General features: G+C 40.2%; 1 protein-coding gene across 1 annotated transcript; it reads right to left on the bottom strand.

The window, feature by feature from the left end:
• Window positions 1-561: 561 nt before the first annotated feature.
• Window positions 562-21,209, bottom strand: LOC143857314 (AT-rich interactive domain-containing protein 2-like). Its single transcript, XM_077367735.1, has 2 exons — window positions 20,048-21,209; window positions 562-1,975 (listed from the first exon to the last, which is right to left on the bottom strand). The coding sequence occupies exons 1-2, from the start codon at window positions 20,840-20,842 to the stop codon at window positions 1,049-1,051; spliced, it is 1,722 nt and encodes a 573-aa protein (XP_077223850.1). The 5' UTR covers window positions 20,843-21,209; the 3' UTR covers window positions 562-1,048.
• Between the last annotated feature and the right edge of the window lie 224 nt (window positions 21,210-21,433).

The raw sequence follows: 21,433 nt of genomic DNA, 5'->3' as shown, positions 1-21,433 counted from the left end.
CGGAACCGAACCGAGAACATTAGACCCGGAACCGAACCGAATAAGTTCGGTTCTTCATCAGCAGAACCGAACTGGACCAAAAATATTTTTTTACAGTTCGGTTCCGGTTCGGTTCTTCGGTTCTGGCCACCCCTAATATCAACAACGCAACGCCTTCTTCAACAATTAGCATCAGTTCCTATCATCGGCAACATCAACAACCATCATCAAGGGGTTTTCATCATCAACGAATCAAAATTGTTGAATTTTACTTTTCTTTTTGGGGATATTTATTGAAATCAAAAGTATCAGTTTCCACTCCATATACATTTGAGGCATGCTAGAATATGTGATATCCAACCGTTGGATTGGGTGTAGCTCTCTTCGTTGGATTATCTTGGTGTTAGAATAAACAATTTGATTACATCATGTAACCTAGGTATAATAGGCACCAAATTAGATTAGATTAGGATGATTCTATCTTTATCTCATCCCATAATTATTCCTTAATTAGCTTTCTAAGTTTATCTTTTGAGTGTTCTATTTAAGCACTCATTTAGGGTCATTGTAATTCAATAAAAGTTAGTGAAATTCCTAAATTTATCACTTTTTTATATTCCCCTCACCACCACGCTCTCAAGTTTTTCCCTCTCCTGCCTCTTTTACAATTGGCCTCACAGATATTCCATGGAATATTTGTTCAAGGTTGCCAAACATGACCAAAAATAAATAATTTGGATCTTACCATGAAAACTCATAACGGGCCGCAGACAGGAGATCACTTGACTGACACTTTGAGCTTTCAAAATAAAATGCTCCATTGTTTCAGGCTCCTAGTATCATCAACCAGCTGGATTGCTGCCTCCACTGCCACTAAGCAGCAAAATCCAACAAAAAATGTTGAAGAAAATTGCCAAATCGCTCCCTTAACTCTGGAAATATTTGATGCTGTGATGGTTGATGTATTGATTAGAAAAGACAAGAAAGCGCCCATGATCTTCACTGAAAACCTCCACGCTTGTAATTCATATAAAACCCAAAAATTTACACCCCCAAAAATCCTTGATTCCTAATCCATATCTGTATAATCATCCAGATCCACACATTGCTTATTCTGAGTGCACAAGATAGACTTGGACCCAGAAACCTTCACTGCGTCATGACCATAACTATTACTTACAAATCCAAATTCTGATTCGTCATTATCACTGTCAATGCTGTTTGGAGTCACCCTGTTCTGGTAACTTCTGCATCTGAGAAGATACGCATTGAAATAATAGCTCACCAAGGCTTGCCTTCTTTTTGAAGGAAAGCTTATGTAAGCCTTATCCCAGAAATTATTGTGTAGAGATTTAGGATTTAGACGCACCATAGCCTTGAACCTCAGTTCTTCATCACCTGTCCAAGACAGCGAAACTTCCTCACCCATGTGATTGAATCTCCAACTGCTGAAGGCGGAACCCAACTCTTGTTTTAGACGGAGCCTTTTCTCCGCCACATGAAATCTTACACACTCTACAGAACCTCGAAGTTCGCAGCCACATGAATGTGGTCTTCCCTTCCCAATAGCATTATCTTCAGTTAGTACTTTAAAATCTTTCACTTTGGGGGGCCAGTGCAGTGTACCCAACCATTTGGATTCATAGGAAGACTCAGAAACCGGACCAGTCCAATCTGGCACTTCGGCTTGATAGAGTGAACCAACAGGGACCCGCTTCCGGAATCGATCTTCACAGAATAAGTCAACTATATTTTCTGCACTTAATGATTCAACAGTGCCGAGTACTAGTTTTTCAGGGTCATTCTCCAGCGCTGGAACATATAAATGCGGACATTGATCCAAATCATTGTTATTGATGGTTGATGTCTCCAAACAAGAGCAAGAGTTACTTCTCTTGTGCGGGGAAAGGGTCCTCAGGCTGCATGTTAATTTCTCCGTAGCCAGATCAGAACCAACATAATCTTCACACATGATGGGATCCATCTTCTGCCTCTTCTGTAAGGCCAATCAAAACCCACAGATTATGTCAAAGCAAATACCAATAATATTCCATTTAAAAAGTTGGTGTCTAATTATTTTTTATTTTTTAAGATAGAAGTACAACCTAAATCAAACACTATAAGCAATAGCCTTTTAAGAAGAATATAAGTTCCAATTATTAAGAATGATTAATGACTCCGTTCTCAAGATTGCAGACCCATGGATAAGATGGCGGCAAAGTTGAAAATTCAAATTATTTCTCCTACTTTGCCCATGCATTCAGCTCCAGCTGAAGTGTGGAGACGGGTCATCAGTGTTTTCTAGAAGTACAAAAATATCGGATTGTGGTGTTAGTATTCTAAATTAAAAGAAGACCTACATTATCAATTCCAAACAAAAGATTTTGGACCATTTCACTACTTCTTAGAAAATGAAGGTCAAAGAAAGATATCAATCTATCTCAAATAAAAGATGTAGTTGATTTACTTAAGGAGACTGGTTATATCGAGCAAAGTCAGTTGTCACTCCTAAGGAGGTTAATAGTAATGTACTTGTCGATGTGGGAGAAGTTTGAAGAACAAAGCAGTTATTGAAGAATGGTTGGTAAGCTAATCTACTTTATCTCTTTTGTTGTGAGTGGGGGCTTATCAATTTATGGAATCTCCTCAAGTGCTACATTGGAATACAGTTTGTTAGAATAAGTCTAGTAGGGACATTATTGTCATTGTACTTCTCTTATTATATAAATACATCAGTGAGGGGGAGCCATGCCCTAACTCACTATTCTCCTTCTTCCTCTTTCTCTCATGTAACATGGTATCAGAGCCTTAGGGTTTCCGATCCCTAGGGACAATCGTCAGCCTTCATCTTCTCCATCTCCTCCAACCTCCACCCAAAGCCAAATCCATCTACCGCCCCTCCTCAACCCACCTTCTTCCTACCCTTACCAGTCTACCATAACCCTTACGGCACCCCACCCACCTACCGTACCCCTTACAGCATCCCACCCCATCCTACGACACCCCCCATCCTTACGGCATCCCACCCCATCCTACATCTCCCCACCCCCGTACGATTCTGCCCACCCCATCCCCCAAGCCAGGTAGTTCACCCACGACCTTACTCTCTAGCTCTGAGTCATGGATTATTGACTCGAGAGCCTCCAATCACATGACCGGCAACTCATCTCAGCTCTCATCTTTTCATTCATTTTCATCTAACTTTCAAACCATTACCCTAGATGATGGGTCCACGACTCCCATCACTGGTATTGGTACGGCGTGCCCCTCTCCTAGTATTTCATTATCTTCTATACTATGTGTCCCTAAATCACCATTCAGTTTACTGTCTGTTAGTCAACTAATGAAAAATCTTCACTGCTCCATCTCATTTTATCCTTCTTATTGTTTGTTTCAGGATCTTTCGACTGGGAAGACGATTGGATTGGGACCGTGAGGTGGATGGCCTTTATCATCTTGATTGCCGACCTTCTACTACTGTCTTGCATAGCTCTGTGTACACCTTTCAGTGGCACTGTCGTCTTGGCCACCCATCATTTTAGCGGCTCCAGCAAACGTCTTTAGTTCCTGCTTCTGTTTCATCATTCCAGTGCGAGTCTTGTGAACTCGGTAAGCACCATCGAGTGTCCTTCGTGGTACTTCTCCCTTTCAGATCTTATATCCTCAGCAGGATCATTTCCCACTCACACCTCGTGTCTTTGGTTGTATCCGTTTTGTTCATCATTTAGGTCCTGGTAGGGACAAATTAATCCTAGGTCGGAACGTTGTGTCTTTCTGAGTTACTCTCGAACTCAGAAAAGCTATCGGTGTTACAGTCCCTGCCTTCATTGGTGGTTGGTGTCGGCCGATGTTACATTTTTTGAGTCTGAGCCCTTCTTTAGTTTTCCGTCCGCGTCTAGTTCCACTATCCTGGAACCCAAAGTTTCCATCTCCCTTCCTGTCATTCTTGACTCGGTTCCGGTACTAGTTCCTGCACCGTCTGCACCACAGTCTCAGCCTCTTCCAGGTGACTCCTCTGACACACCATCGACTCCACGACCTACTACAAAGCACTATCAAAGGCGTCAGCGCAAAGATGGGCCTCCGCCTACTCGACTCAAGACATTGTCTTCGCACGTCGAGATCCCAGTACCATCTACTTAGGTATCCTCTCTACCTTCCTCTGTCATTACTTCTAACCCACCTATTGCCTCTTGTACCCGTTCTCACTCTACTGCACATCTTATTTCTAACTTTGTCTCATATGATCGTCTGACTCCTACTTTCAAAAGCTTTGTTTGTTCTCTTTCTTCTGTTGTGTTACCACAGTCTTTACAGGAGGCTCTCGCTCACCCTGGATGGCGGACTGCCATGGATCTTGAGATGAGTGCTCTACATTCGAACTAGACATGGGATCTGGTTCCCCTTCCCTCTGGTGCTAGACCGGTTGGTTATCGATGGGTATTTTCTATCAAATATTTACCTGATGACACCATTGAGCGATTGAAGACCCGCCTGGTCGCTAAAGGATATACCAAACCTTTGGGGTTGATTACAATAAGACCTTCTCTCCGGTTGCCAAGATACCTTCAGTTCGTGTTCTTCTCTCCCTTGCAGTTAATCATGGTTGGGATCTCCATCAGTTAGATGTCAAGAATGCCTTTTTACATGGCAACCTCCACGAGGAGATTTACATGGAGCAGCCTCCAGGGTATGCTGCTCAGGGGGAGATGTCCTCCTCTGTCTGTCGCCTGAGAAAATCCCTCTATGGCTTTAAACAATCTCCACGAGCATGGTTTGGGAGATTCAGTGAGGCTATTATGCGGTTTGGTTTAAGACAGTGTGTTGTAGATCATTCAGTATTTTGTCATCAGTCCTCAGCTGGGTGCATTCTATTAATTGTATATGTTGACGATATCATCATCCCAGGCAGAAACTGAAAACCTTCTTACAGAGAGAGTTCGCTACAAAGGACTTGGGACGCCTTAGATATTTCTTGGGATAGAGGTGGCATACTCCTCTCGTGGTCTCTCTATTACAGAGGAAGTCTTGGATTTGTTGGAGACGGGGAATCTTGGCGTAAAACCTATGGATCCCAATGTAAAATTAGTTCCAGAAGGAGATTTGTTGGAGGACCCTGGCAGGTATAGAAGACTTCTGGGCAAGCTCATATACCTTATCGTTACTCGTCCTGATATATCTTATGCTCTAGGAGTAGTCAGTCAGTACATGAGCTCCCCACGTACCTCACACTGGAGTGCAATGATCCAGATTTTGAAATACCTAAAGGGTGCACCAGGAAAGAGCCTATTATTCAAGAGACATGGTCATATGCGAATTGAGGGATTCTATGATGCTGATTGGGCTGGATCTACCGCAGACAGGAGATCAACTACAGGGTACTATACCTTTGTAGGAGGTAACCTGGTGTCATGGAAAAGCAAGAAGCATGATATTATTGCAAAGTCAAGTGCTGAGGCAGAATACAGAGCGATGGCACACACGAGTACAAAGTATATCCGGTTGAGATCACTCCTGTCTGAGATTGGTATTTTATCTTCTTCGCCTTCACAGTTGCACTGTGACAACAAGGCTGCCATCTATATTGCAACAAACCCAGTCTTCCATGAGCGAACAAAGCAGATCAAAGTTGACGGTCACTTCATTCGTCAGAGAATTCAGAAGGGGGAGATATGTACTGTATTCACTCGTTCTGCAGATCAGTTGGCTGATATGTTCACAAAGCCGTTGAATAAAGCAAAGTTGTGCAATATTTGTAACAAGCAAGGAGTATATAATTTATACATTCAAGCTTGAGGGGGAGTGTTAGAATAAGTCTAGTAGGTACATTATTGTCACTGTACTTCTCTTATTATATAAATACATCAGTGAGGGGGAGCCATGCCCTAACTCACTATTCTCCTTTTTCCTCTTTCTCTTACGTAACACAGTAGTTCACATCTTGAGGTATATCAAGGAAGGTTTTCAATTTCAGCTTCAATTTCAGTTTCAAGCAGCATGGAAAAAGAAATGTTTCGGTTTTGATTGAAAATTTCAATAGAAATCTTCTAAAATTATGGACACGTATAGAAAAATATGCAAATGATTTACATTTAAGATGAAGCTCCAGAAAGTGCTACAACAAGCATAAATAGAGACTAAAATATTATCATAGAAGTAAAATCTGCCCCTAATGGTTTAACATCAAAAGCATGGTGGCATGTGTTGTTGGAAAGTCTAATAATTCAGTACATATCACATTTTACATGTAATTTTGTATAAATATAATTATGTAACACGAACTAAATATAGTACTAATACAGTTGCGGTTTTGGTTTCGATGTGTTTCACTTTCGGCATGTGTTTCGGTGTGGTTAGAAATGAAAACACTTTGGTTGTTTCAGGTCGGATTCCGTGCAAATTTAAAATTATGATCTCAAGAGAAGTCCAATCAAAGGAATTCTATAAAGATATGGTGGGCATAAAAAAGTAGAAGGGTACATAGAGAATATGACACTAAGATACTTGTATAGGCTCATAGCACCCATGTCAATAGGATATGGCACAAATACGGGTACAAGATGCAATTTCTTGCAAAAGAAGCTTTTATTTTCATTTCATCAAACTAGATGTTCCATTTTCCACGTAAGATCCAAGCGTAGTGGAAGGATCACCCATAATAGTGTTTGTATGAACAAGCACAATAATGGATATTCAAGCACAAATAAAAAGAGGGGGCGGGGGGCAATGCACGCAGCCTTACCCCTGCTTTGAAGAGAGGCTGTTTCCGTGACTCGAACCCATGACCGCCAGGTCAAAATGGAGCAACCTTACCGTTGCGCCAAAGCTCGCCCTCTATTCAAGCACAAATAAATACTAAAAAATTATCACATAACTAAAAAAAAAACTAACCACAAAGGTTTAACAAAAAAAAATGTAGTGATGTGTTGTCGGCATGTCTAATAATTCAATACATACAACATTTTACATGTAATTCATATAACTAATTATACATAATACATACACTGTATTTAACATGCAATTTATATAAATATAATTATGTAAAATAAATTGGTATAGTATATTACTAATACACGTGGTTTTGGTTTCGTAATGCGTTTTGGTTTCAACATGTATTTAGGTGGGGATGGAAATGGATCAATACTATGTTATAAATCTCTCATAAGGAAAGCTCACTAGGAAATTCATTTGGTACAAAATGCTCAAAATGATGTAGCATTCCTTGGATCTCTCTTGGGAGCTCTCTAGCACCAATTCATATTCAATTACTACCTTTCCAATAAGAGCATAGATCTGTCCACTCACTTGATTTTCCTCAATTAGTTGACGAGTACTTAAGAGATTAGATGCATCTACCCTTTTAGGTTTAGGACGAACTACTTATTTCATGGGTCCAAGGTGAAGTTTTATCTAATCCTTATTCAAAGTGTAAGAACTCGATTTTCCATAGTGGATAATTTTTTGATAAAAAAATCCATGTACTACTCAAGAGTATATGACATGCGTCTATGGCCAACACATTGTACCAAACTGAATCTTTGTAATCTTTGCCGAGAGAGATATTAACCAATAGGGATTTGAGCCATAGTTCAATGGTCAAGGCTTTGTTCTTCAGCCTCGAGGTCAGAGGTTCAATCTCAGCTTACCTACAAAAAAAACAGACATTAACCAACCAACGTCCATCAATAAGAACTTTTGCACATTTATTGAACCATGCCACTTTGAAGGGTTGTGGGCATAGTTGTAAATACCGTTTCGTTTCGTCCGGAATGGACGAAACGAACCGGTTTCGTTCAAATTCCGGAATGAAATTGACAAAATTTCGTTTCGGACGAAATTTTGTTCCATTTCGTCCATTCCGGACGAAATTTTCCGAAATCCGGAATTTCGTCCGGAATGGACGAAATTCTCCATTCCGGCCGAAATCGTCCATAACGGCTAGTTTGACTTGCAGAATTTACGACAATGCCCCTGCAACGGCTCTTTTTGGTTTTTGACCATTTTAACCTCAAAATGTGACCGTTTATAGCTGTTGGGAAGGGTATTTTAGTCATTTTTAAATGCACAATCAATAAAAAAACTCTATAAATAGCATTTTCCCTACCTTCTTTTCCTCCACCTTCACATAAGTGATTCTCCTTCTCTTCTCTACTTTCACTTACACTATCTATTCTACTAAATTTCCTACAAGTCTACCCTCTTCTTCAACTCAATCCAAGTCTATTTTGGAGCAAAGGGAAGGCATACATTCAACTTACCACTACAAGAAGTCAAGAACTATTTCCAAAGGCTTATTTCAAGTGAGTGAAGGCTAATTTTTTCTTCTTCTCTTCAACTCAAGTTCAACCCCAAGGTTCTCTTTATTTCTTTCCATTTCCTTTCTTTTATTTCTTAGTTTTTCATCTTTTTCTATTGATTTTTATTTTTTTGGATTTTTCTCATATTTTTTAATATATTTTTTGTGTGAACGAAAAGTTTCGACCGAAATCCACCGAAATGACCGAAATCCCACCGAAATTCCGTTTCGGTGGCCAAAACGAAATGGCGACCGAAACGGAATTTACAACTATGGTTGTGGGTGTTTCTTCGCCTTCAAATAAAGGTTTGTCACCGTCTTCGTAAAATCTTCTGAGCTAGCATTTATGATGATCACAGTTCATACTGTCTCCACAAACCACCCTAGTCCAAAATATGATCCCGAGATGCCAATCCTCATCTAGCTCTTGGTTAGGTGGGATCATCACAATTTATATATGAAGTGACTCCATTTTCTAGATCTCAGTTTAGAACATATTCATCTTCACAATCCTCTTCATGAAAAGAAATTATTCTGTCATTAAGGACAATTTCCCAACTCCTCCACACTTGTCACAGGGTTCTATTAGAGCTGTCCTTTCACATATTAGGAGAAGCTTTCACATGTACTCGCACAATTGGACCTTCCCTTACTTGATGGTTTGGTTTGTAAACCATAGGCTGAAGCAGCAGTTTAACGGTCGCTATTAGTACTTCGGGCGGCACTAAAGTCCATCCTTTGTTGGTTACAGTTGAACGGATTCACTGATTGCCAATTCATTTGAGTTTTTCTTCAATGCAAAGGGCTAGTTGAGATCTTAAAAAATCCAAATTGTTAGACCACGGATTCATCCTGAATTCGAGTGCAAAGGCCGAGAACATAATGGGCAATAGTTCGTTTCTGGTTTCAACTAAACCATCCCATGTCACTAATTCGAAAGATTCATCCATATAATCTTCCACACTCCTCTCGTTGTCGTAAATTACCGATTGAAGAGAGCTTAGGCACAGTAGGCCGCTAGAAACCTTCTCCTAAGCTTCTCTTTCATCAGTTACCATCATTGAATTAAGGACAGTCCTTATAACTCCCTTGAATCTTATATTTCTTGCCACCAAATTGATGCAGATCCCTATGTTTGGCCTTGACAGACTTGACCTTTTGATCTTCCCTCATATCATGCCAATCAGTTCTCCAGGACCCGCTCTAGGAAAGTTTGAGGGCGAAGATTTCTGTAAAAATCAGTCACATCAAGCTTAACACCCTCTCTCTACCATAGAAGGATCAATCTTCCAAATCGCCATGTTGCCCCAAGAAGTAATTCTCGGTAGTATGTTGGTTGATTTTAAGTTCGTCATCTGACATCTTCTACTTTGGTATGATCAGTTTGGTTTGTCAAAATTTCTCTATCCCGATTCCCGCCAAATCAAACCCTCTTTCCACCTCTCGGTTGGGTTGGGGCTTGAGTTCCACCTCAGACACCTTTCAACTAATTAGGGAATCCTCTAGAGAATTATCGGCCTCCGTTGGTGTCGCCCCAACTAATCATTATAGCAAAGGTTGAATCTCTCAGATATATCAATCCATCAGTCTCATCAAAGTATCTCCTTGTCTTGTCAGGGCATTAACAAAATATTGATTGATATTCTCTCGACCTACAGGAATATTTCAACAACACCATAGTTCCTTGCAGCGATATTATCAAATACAGGCATATGCCTCAATAAAAGACAAGGAGAGTCGGTGATGCAGACGGCTCAAAGGGGATGCTCAAATACCACTTGATGTAGGACAGATGCCAAGAAATCACTTCACGGATGCCAAGAAATCATTTCTCATATAGCTCCAAGCCTCTAATACCATTTGGTTTGTTTTCTTTTGTGCAAATCGTAGGGAATTCATACACCCTCAAGGTGAGATGCCTAGGAACCCTTGGTGAGACAGCCGAGAAAGTGAGATGCCAACTTATTAATCTCTGTATTCCTTTAAATAGCAAGTTATCGTTTGTGTTATCACTGTTGTAAATATATTATCTCCTTGTTGGTTTTGTGTCTGTATCTGTTGTTTGCTATCTTTCATTCCTCCTTTCATTTGGAATAGTGAGAGCAATGTTGCAAGGGGTCACCCTCCCACCTGCCGACCCACGATCCGAAATGTGGGTCGTTTGCGACCTGGATCGCCAAAAATGGGAGCCCACGGAAAAGGGAGAGATGTATAGAGAAAGGGGGGAAAGAAGGGGGAAGAGAACAAAAAACAACTCTCCTTCCCATCTTTAATCAAATCATATCTCATTGGAGGTAAAAAAATAGAGAGAAAAAAAAAAAAAAAACAGAGAAGACCTAAAACAAAACAGATGTTGTTCCGAAGAAACTAACTTGAAACAGATGTAGTTCCTACAGTATTGTAAAACCGCCTTCCCTGTTTCCTTCATTTTGCAGAGAGAGAAAGGGTTTCTATATGGCATAAAAGATGAGGGAAAAGGGAAAACTTAAAAACCCTAAACAAAATATCCGACCAAAAGCCTACTAATATTAGCACTATAAGTTTTAACCTCTTTTTTAAACAGCTGCAAAATGTTATTGCCTTTCCCAAAAACTGATACTGGCACTACATGTTTTAAGACGTAGTGAGACGTTGCGATCTATTTCTTTCTTTGTTTCTCTTAGATTTCATGGTTCCTCTTCTTTCCATGTTCCAAACAGATTTCTAGTAATCCATGTTATCATCTTGTAGTTAAAAAAATCAAGATCTGTAGTTCTTGCAAATTCTGGAAATTTCTTGTATTTTCTATAGTTTTCTTGAGTTCCTCTTCCATTCCCTAGTTCTCCTACATCAGTAAGATATGGATACTGTCTCAAAGAGAAAACAATAGAGAAAAGACAAAATTACTTTCATAAAACTTCAATTTTCATAATGATTACAAAGTCAGCCCAAAGATCCATCACATGGACCATATACTTGGCCTTTATAACTCCAAAACTTCCCAATAAGGACTCCTAATCCTAGACAATTTCCATCTTTAAAACATACGCAAAAGATTTCTAATTTAATTTGGGTTCTGATCACATTTAAGTATGAAAACTTCCCACCTAAAACCAGTCTCTAAAAATGCGAATTGAGGCATTATAGAAGCCACATAAAATCCATCCATAAGGGTAAATAAAATAATAATAATCTCTGGCATGCTAACTTCAGCAAGGTTTTGTATACATGTCATCATAACAACACAATAAAGGTCAGGTTTGACCCTTCTTTCTTATTTTCCTGGTTTAGACTTCCCCTCCTTCAGTACTAGGTTTGAATGTATCAGTATTAGTCAACCCAAACAGCATAACAACCATTTATAAAGACATTGCTTCCTTTTGAAAGCAATTTTCCATTTATCTTCTTCTTTCGATCCCCAATAAGGTGGTAACTAGACTTCAGACCTAATTTGGGAACATATTTAATGTGCTTCCACTAAACAAACAAAATATCAATGAATAAGGTGTACCTTTTCTTTATGGTGTTCTTCTTAGGAACACAATAGTCTATGCACATGCATCCATCCTTTGGCACACGCACAAACAGAAAACTTGCAAGCAAGGAAGTAGGTCAAATCAACCCAAGGTCAATCAATACTTTCACATGTCACTCCAGTCCATCAACTTCAAGGATTGACTGTCAATACAACCATATATTCAGCAGTAGAGCATCTGAGTACGTGAACTCCACGCTCAATCTCTCCGATCAGCAGTAACCTACTTGGTTCTTGCAAAAATATCATGGAACTCATTCACTAACTTTGTCACTGCTTTCTTTTGCACCATAGAACTAACATCACCCAACAAGCATTCCTCATCATGCATCTCATAGTTAGTGCCCTAATAACCACAGAAACAAATCTATAACTAGCACACACCAAATAATTTGTGCGGAGTAAACTAGCTAGAGCTTCTTTTCTTCCAAACCAACAATTCAGTATCCTATGCCATCTTTCAACAAATCTCCATTGATTTAGCTTTTAATAAAAGCATATATCCACATCCCACGAATAGGGGCTCTTGGAAATCACAAAACACACATCAACCGAAACAACATCTCATGAAATTTCATTTGAATTAGCACTGATTACAAATTTCCAAGTGTATTTTTCTTTTAGATTTACCTTGAGTCCTTGTATAGCCATCAGAACTAGGACAACCAACGAACCCAGACAGTCCAACAGATCCTTTGGATCCGACTTCATTTGGATGTGACTACAGAATATAACAAGATCTATCGGATCTCCCAACTCTCTCATAATTCAAATCCCCACTGCAAGAGAATGGTACTCATGCTTTGTCACCTCCTTTAAGAGTGTAAGAAACACTCTTCCTTTTTCTTCACCAAGGGAGATAAATGGGATAGGTTGGTTTTTCTCCAAAACCCCATTAGGCCACATGTGGGTCTCACCAACTACAAATGTGCTAACTTTTTAAACCCATCAACAAATCATGAATCTAGATGGAACAAGTCTAATCCTACTCCCTATTCTATTCTTGAACAGTTGGGGGTTCAGAGATTGAAGAACAACCAAAATCTGGAAGAAGATGATTTGAAACTTAAAGAATATTTCACTCCTTTAACATCAACCATCATGCAATCAAAACTTGAGATAAAAGCATTAAAGAAGTTTATGACAAAGATGAATGTACATGACAATTGTTGACTACCCTTTAACCTGTCTCAGTAACCTCTATTAGATAACCTAAATTTTGAATTTAAGAATATGAAAATCAAACTCAATCAAAGATGCTTAGACTTGAAAATTGTGGGGATAATAAAGATTACACCCTACCATAATTCCAAACCAAACTACAGCTTTTGTTAGTGTTGGGAAAGTTGCCTCGTTTCCCAAGTATAGCGGGAAGTGGAAATAGGAAACAAGTTTATTATAGATTTTTGGTAAAAACCTATGATACAAAAAGAGAGGTATTTTCTCTTATGTGGTTGGCGGCTGCAAAACATGAGCAAGAGAGAGAGAGAGAGAGAGAAGGGGCTTTTCTACACAGGGGGTTTTCTTTTGGGTTTTCTTTTAGGTTTTCTTGGGCTACTCTCTTGTATATTGCTTTTCTGATAGTGGAAGATCGTGTTTTCGCCCGTGAATCTAAGAATCTTGGCCGAACCATGTAAAATCTCATTGTGCATTCTGTGGCTTGCTTTTTGTTGTTTCTTTTTCATTAATTTGTACACGATCGGATCGGATCGGATTTGCCCGACAGATTTTCTCAACAAGTGGTATCAGAGCTCAGGTTGGAGCGATCGTCGTTGGGCCACATTTCGAGTGATCGTGAGTGTTGTGATTGGATCGCGGTTACAATAATCGTCGAAGGGTGTTGAAAGAGGAGAATAGAGAAGAGAGTGAGAGAAAAATGAGTTATGAGACATGCTCCCCTCACTTATGTATTTATAATAAGTGAAAGAATACAATGACAGCTATGCCCTTAGGCCAATATATATATATATATATATATATATATATATATATATATATATATATATATATATATATGAGGAAAGTGTTGGTGAGCTTAAGCTCACCAAACTTATGGTGAGCTAGCTTGCCCAATCACATGGGTCCCACATTTTGGGGAGTGATCAAAACCATTCATTTGCAAGGCCTTATCATAGATAGGGGGTGTACCAAAAATCAGCTCCATAGGATCATCCTAACCCCTCCATTTGTGGAGGACAAAAATGGGGCAAATTTGTGTCTGTCCATTTTTGTCCTCCACAAATGGAGGGGTTAGGATGACCCTATGGAGCTGATTTTTGGTACACCCCCCATCTATGTAAGGGACTTTCAAATGAATGGTTTAGATCATCCTAACAAAGTGGGCCCCCATGTGATTGGGCAAGCTAGCTCACCATAAGTTTGGTGAGCTTAAGCTCACCAACAGTTTCCTCTATATATATATATATATATATATAGAGAGAGAGAGAGAGAGAAAACTGTTGGTGCACTTAAGCTCACCATTTTTTTGGTGCGCTTAAGTTGTTATAACGCCTCCCATTTGTTTAAATGTTTGGGTCCCGCTGGGTCCCGCTTAAGCGCACCAATGGGAGGCGTTATAACAACTTAAGCGCACCAAAAAAATGGTGCGCTTAAGCTCACCAACAGTTTTCTCATATATATATATATATATATATATATATATATATATATATATATATATATATGTTTTAACACCCCTTCTAAAGCTGGAAAGTATATATCATACATTCCAAGCTCGTTACAAATATCGCTCAACTTAGCCCTTATGATTTTGTAAGCATACCAGCCAGCTGATCCACTGATCTAGTGAAAACTGTGCATATCTCGCCCTTTTGGATTCTCGGACAGATGAAATGGCAATCCACCTCAATGTGTTTAGTCCACTCATGGAAGACCGAATTTGTAGCAATATGAATCGCATGCTTAATATCACAATACAACTGAGAAGGAGGAGCGATACCAAGGGAACGCATACAGATGAGTTTTGTACTCGTGTGTGTCATGGCCCTGTATTCGGCTTCTGTACTAGATTTTGCTATGACATCTTGTTTCTTGCTACGCCATGACACCAATTTACCTCCTACGAAGGTGCAGCATCTAGTTGTTGATCTCCTACCTGCTAAAGATCTAGCCCAATGTGCAACAGAGAACCCCTCTATCTTTGTAAGACCATGCTTCTTAAACAATAGGCGTCTCCCTGGGGCGCCTTTCAAGTATCTGAGAATCTGATGAACCGCAACCCAGTGAGATATACAAGGTGAGCTCATATACTGACTGGCTACACCTACAGCGCATGAGATGTATGGGAGAGTGACTGTGAGATATATGAGTTTGCCAACCAACCTCCTATATCTGCCAGGGTCATCTAACATGTTGCCATCTTCTGGAAGGAGTTTCACATTAGGGTACATGGGCATAATAGCAAGTTTTACCCCAAGGTAACCTATCTCATCTAATAGATCCAATACATACTTTCTTTGTGAGAGAGACCTCTAGTTGATAGGTTATCTCTATCCCAAGAAAGTACGTCAGGCGCCTAGATCTTTGGAGAAGAACTCTTTCTGTAAGAGGGTCTTCAATTTCTGTATACCCCCCGAGTTACTGCGAGTAATGATAATATCATCAACATATACTATTAAAGAACGCAGCCAGCTGCAGACTGATGACTGAAAATGGAATGATCGACATCACATTGTTTAATGCCAAAACACATGACAGCCTCATTGAACCTCCCAAACCATGCTTGCAGAGATTGTTTTAAGCCAAAGAGAGATTTTTGCAAGCGACACACAGAGGACATCTCCCCCGGAGCAACGTACCCTAGTAGTTGCTCCATGTATACCTCCTCAGTGAGGTCGCCATGGAGAAAAGCATTTTTCACATCTAACTGATAGAGGGGCCAACCATGATTAACGGCCAGTGAAAGTAAGACACGAACAGATGGAATCGTGGCGACAGGAGAAAAGGTTTTTGTGCAATCGACCCAAAAAGTCTAAGTATATCCCTTCACACCTAAGCTCGCCTTTAGGCGCTCAACTGTCCCATCCGACAAATAGTTGATAGAGAAAACCCAGCAACATCCCACGGAGCGAGCACCCAAGGGAAGGGAACCGAAATCCAAAGCACCAATCTCAAGGCAGCACGCCATCCCGGGTGCGCGAGAGCCTCTGCCACAAACTGCGGCAAAGAAACAAAAGACAAAGAAGACACAAAGCTCCGAAAAGCAAGGGTGAGATTATCATAGGAAAAAAAGTTAGAAATAGGATGGGCAATACAACGAGAACGGGTACGTGAAGATAGGATGGGCAGTATAATGAGAACAGGTACATGAGGCAATAGGAGGGGCGAGCACCCAAGGGAAGGGAAACCAAACCCCAAGTATGATTCCAGTAAAGAGCGCCCATCTCAAGGCAGCACGCCATCTCGGGTGCACGAGAGCCTCTGCCACAAACTGCGGCAAAGAGACAAAAGACAAAGAAGACACAAAGCTCTTAAAAGCAGGGGTGAGATTATCATAGGAAACAAAGATAGAAATATAATGGGCAGTACAACGAGAACGGGTACGTGAAGATAGGATGGGCAGTACAATGAGAACGGGTACGTGAGGCAATAGGAGAATCTAGATTAACATCAGAAGAAGGAAGAAGGAACCTAAGTGGTAGACGTCGGTATCTTCGGCTGAGAAGAAGATGCCTCAAGAGGAGGTGGAGGTGGATCTGCGTGCCAACGCCTTTGATAGGTCTTCGTAGTAGCACGAGGAGGAGCTGTCGAAACCTATAATGGTGCAGAACTCGATACAGAGGAACCATTGACACCTCTACAGGAGGAGGAGAGGGTGAAACTAGCCCAAGGAGTGGCGGAAGAGGAAGAGGAACCGCCAAGTCGAGCACAGCAGGACTATGCTCATGTGAGAGAGAGAAGGGCTCGGACTCATAGAAGGTCACGTCGGTGGAGACAAACAATCGGTGTAAATGGAGACTATAACAGCGATAGCCCTACTGGGTACGAGAGTAGCCCAGGAAGACACAGTGCTCCGCCCGAGGATCCAATTTACCGAGGCCAGGACTGAGGTTGTGAACAAAGCAAACACAACAAAAGACACAGGGTGCAAGAGGAAAAGGATCCCGCTGAGGAAGTAGGACTATGAACCTAGAGGCATCATCAAGAACCGAGGAAGGGAGATAGTTAACCAAGAAACAGGCGGTAAGGATGGCGTCACTACAATAGGCTTTATGGACTCGCATTTGAAAGAGAATATTGCGGACTATATCAAGTAAGAATCGTAGCTTCCTCTAAGCGACACCATTTTGTTGAGAGGTGTAGGCACAAAAGGACCGATGGATGATGTTGTAGGTAGCACGAGAGGAAAGCGGCGCCTGATGGTGGGGGCGAGGGTGACATGAGGGAGAAGGAGGAGAAGAAGAGGGTGGGGGCAAGGGTTTTGGCTAGGACTAGGGTTAGGGTTTGATGATGGAGAGAAAGAAGGAGAAGGAGGAGGAGGAGGGAGTGGCTATAGTAGAATGGCTATGGTGGGCCCTAGGGAATCAAAATCCTATGGCTCTGATACCATGTTGAAAGAGGAGAAGAGAGAAGAGAGTGAGGGAAAAATGAGCTAGGAGACATGCTCTTATGTATTTATATTAAGTGAAAGAGTACAATGACAACTATGCCCTTAGGCCTATATATATATATATATATATATATATATATATATATATATATGTGTGTGTGTGTGTGTGTGTGTGTGTGTGTGTGTTCTAACAAAGGGAAACGATGGGAAGTTGGAGAAGATGATGGATACCTAGTGAGAAATATTGAGTCGAAGGCGGTCAGAACAATTCGGCTATGTCTGGTAGATAATGGTATGTTTAATATTATGGAAGAAGAAGATGTGCTTAAGTTATGGGAGATGTTGGAAAAGCTTTACATGTCAAAAAGTGTGGCCGACAGATTGTATATGAAGCGGCAAGTGTACGAGCTGAAGATGCAGAAAGGCGAGAATCTTCTAGAACACATTACCGTGTTCAACGGACTTCCAGATCAACTCCACAAGGTTGATGAAAAGTTGATGGAGGAAGACATGATCATTTTGCTTCTTACTTCACTTCCTGATTCGCATGACAACCTGATGACAACTTTATTGTATGGCAAAGATATGGTGACATTAGAGGAAGTCACGGCGTCTCTCTTATCGAATGAAATGAGGAAGAAACATGTTCTTGATGGGAGTTAAGAGAATAGGATGGTTGTTCATGGTGGGAATCAAAGAGGAAGGTCGTCTGACAGCAGCAAAAAGGCTGGTCAAGATCTAAGGTCAAGATCCAAGGTCAAGGGAAAGGGAGTGCAATGTTATCGTTGCAAGGAATACGATCACATCAAGCAGGATTGTCCGAAGCGAGCTGACCAATCGGACATTAGTTCTACAAATACGGTGGTAGCCATAACGGATGAGCAGAGCAAAGAGGTTGGAGACGTTCCCACAGTCTCTATAGTCATTCCACTTCCCATGATGGGGGAATTCTAAATTCAGGGTGCTATATTCATTTATTCTAAAGAAGGAAATATTTTTATACGTTCCAAGACACAAAGTGAGGTGTAGTGTCTTTGGCTGACGGGCTTGCTTGTGACGTCACGGGAATTGGGACGGTGAAGATCAAGATATTCAGCAACATGTGAAGACATGAAACTCAAATGCGACTGTATGGTTATTGTTGAATAACGTGTATTTAGGGTAGTTTAGTCATCCCTTGTAGATTAGGGGTATTGTAGTCATTGTATATTGGATGCCTTATTTGGGGCTTATATATACATCATTTACATGATAAGCTCCCTAGTGGAGACTCTCCATCTCTACATTCCTCTTCTTCTTCCTCTCTTCTAACCCTAACTCTATTTCTAACAGTTATGATGAAAGGAGAGAAGTGTGATAGATTATATCGTCTGGTTGGGGACACTGTGATTAGTGTTCCTAAGATCTCGATGGTTTAGAGACGGGTTTCCAGGTTGCAGATGATGGTCAAAAGGTGTCAGTACCTTTGTTAGGGAGCATAGATCGAGATCCCTCTTTAGGGTTAACTAAGTGAGTCAACGGGTTGGCAGTTACACATGTGCATTGGTTGTGGTGATCGAGTGGGGAGGAGTCAAAATTAGGATGATTGGATGGTGTGTAACTGGTACTTCAGAAGACCAATCTTGGTTTGCAAAAACAGTGGACTGGTGGCAACATCAACGAAAAATCTTTAAGTGGCTGGGAAATAAGTCAAGGTCGAGATTGTTAGGAAAGTTGCCTTGTTTCCCAAGTTTAGTAGGAAACATAAATATGAATAAGTTTTTTATAGGTTTTTGAAAGAGAAGTATTTTCTCTTGTGTGGGTGGCGGCTGCAAAATGTGAGGATGAGAGAAAAGGAGAGAATGGGAGCAAGGTTTTCTCTTGGGTTTTCTTTTAGGTTTTCTTGGGTTACTCTCTTGTAGGATCTTGGGTGAGAGGGCAAGTTAACGGTTACAGGTTTGTGGGTTTGCGTTAATCCATCGTAATCCTTGTATATTGATTTTCTTATAGTGGAAGATCGTGTTTTCACCCATGGATGTAAGCATCTTGGCCGAACCATATAAAATCTTAGTGTAAATCTTGTGGCTTGCTTTTTGTTTTTAATTTTCCGTAGCTTTGTGCACGATCAGATCGCATTTCCCAACAGATTTTCTCAACAGTTAGGCTAATAAACCTTAATGCCTGCAACAAAGAACTAACCAATTATTCTGATGGAAATTTCACTATTAGAAATTAAAATCTTATCAACCATAATATAACATTACAAAAATCGCAAGCATACCCTTCAATTTCATACACATGCTATTACTGAAAATGTCCAACACTAAAATGTAAATAACCAAAATTCTCCATATTGAAGAAATTCCACACAAATTTGCATCACATACAACTGGAACTATTGCCCTATTTGGATTGCAAGAAAAACTTTTTTGAGAGAAATTTATTTCTTTCGAAAAATTTTCTTCCCACAATTTAGAGGAAAATGATCTGATTATGGCTAATTCAGGGGAATAACATTTTAAATTGAATGTCCTTCTATATAAAAATTGAATGGGGCTAATTCAAGTTATCTTTTTTCATGTGTAAGAAATTTTAAAAATATTTTCCTTTCCCAACTTTTCCAGAAAATTCTTGCAATCCACACAGTGCCTAAAAGTTTTTCCATGGTGAAATAGTAACAAGGGGGGGGGGGGGGAACTCCATGGAATACCTGCAAAAGAGATCCTTCAAGGCTCAAACAATCATTCTTTTTCACAAGTAACACTTCTCTAGCTATAAGGGCCTGAGCAAAGTAATACTCCTCTCCACGTTCCCACCTAAATCCTTCCAGTCTCTTCCCAATAGCTGTATCTCTAGGGTTTCTAGCTATCTTCATCACCCAATCGAGCATACCTAAAAGAGTCTCTCTTTCTCGCTTTCTTTTAAGAGAAGAAAAATCCACACCTGCAAAGCTCTGATCCAAAATAATAACCTCATCATCATCATCATCATCATCACACCCCTTTTTAGAAACATCAAAGAGCAGCCCTTTGATCTCCTTTTCCAATTCAATAGACAACAAACTGCCCAAAATCCCTTTCTCTTTAAAAATTCTAGGTAGCCAAAGATCAAAAGGATTCAAATATTTCAAATAGAGCAATTTCAAACATGACCCAACTTCAAAACCTAACCCAGATTCCTCTGCTACCAAACCCCAACAGCCATTTTCTGCCACCAAATCATACCCACCTTTTCCCCTCACGATCTGATACAGATTAAACAAATCAACAGATCGTCCATCACCAAGCATAGCTGGTTGAGGCTTAATCTCATGGTTTTGGGACTTTACTTTTAAGAAAATGGTGAGAATCTTATCAAATAAGCTTCTGAGTTTATCATCGCTAGGGTCTGGACTCTCTTTCGGAGGAGCGTTAAGATCCAAGCAAAAACCGTTGTTCTGAAGGTTATGAAGGATCTCTTGGCAATCTAAAGCAGGCCCATCTGATAAAAGAGACCATCCGGCCATGGAAGTGAATGTTGGATTTTTAAATTCAAACCCTAGATGAAACTGTGATGCAGTCTAAGAAACAGAGGTTCCCCGTTTGTTCCGCAGCGGGTGCAAAATAGATAAAAAAAATTAAAAATAAAAGGACCCTTTGCTCACCGTCGTAGGAAATAGAATACTTCAATCATCATCGTATCAAAGTCGAGTTTCTCCGAGCGAAACTAAAAATTGCTCCCAGTCATAAGAAATAGATACTTCCATCACTACAAAAAAAAAAAAAGATCAAAGTCGAGTTTCTCATAGCAAAACTAAAAACTACTCCTTTACGGGCTAATCCTAGGAACCCAATAGTTATCAAAAAACTCAAAAGCTCAGAAGGCAAGTTTCATGATAGAAAGCTTTCATAACATCTATTTATAATAAGAAAAAAACCCTAAAGGGTAACTTAAGACCTAAGAAATTAACCTCAACCATCTATCTAAAGTAGCCTAAATAAGAGAAGCAATTAATCTCAACCGTTAATTTAAAGTAACCTAAATAAAAGTTAAAAGACAATGAAAAATTCACCACTTTGAAGGATAAATTCACCAACCCCTACCGGTAGTGACCCCA

This window comes from Tasmannia lanceolata, unplaced genomic scaffold (assembly GCF_043159265.1).
Source record: "Tasmannia lanceolata isolate RefF3 unplaced genomic scaffold, GAP_Taslan_0.1 ptg000024l, whole genome shotgun sequence".
NCBI lineage: Eukaryota > Viridiplantae > Streptophyta > Magnoliopsida > Canellales > Winteraceae > Tasmannia > Tasmannia lanceolata.
This window is presented reverse-complemented; position numbering and strand designations above follow the sequence as displayed.

Coding starts and splice junctions, on each gene's coding strand:
- LOC143857314 (XM_077367735.1), bottom strand. CDS start 20,842: ATGGCCGGATGGTCTCTTTTATCAGATGGGCCTGCTTTAGATTGCCAA. Junction 1,976..20,047: donor TTGAAGGATCTCTTTTGCAG/GTATTCCATGGA, acceptor TTGGCCTTACAG/AAGAGGCAGAAGATGGATCC.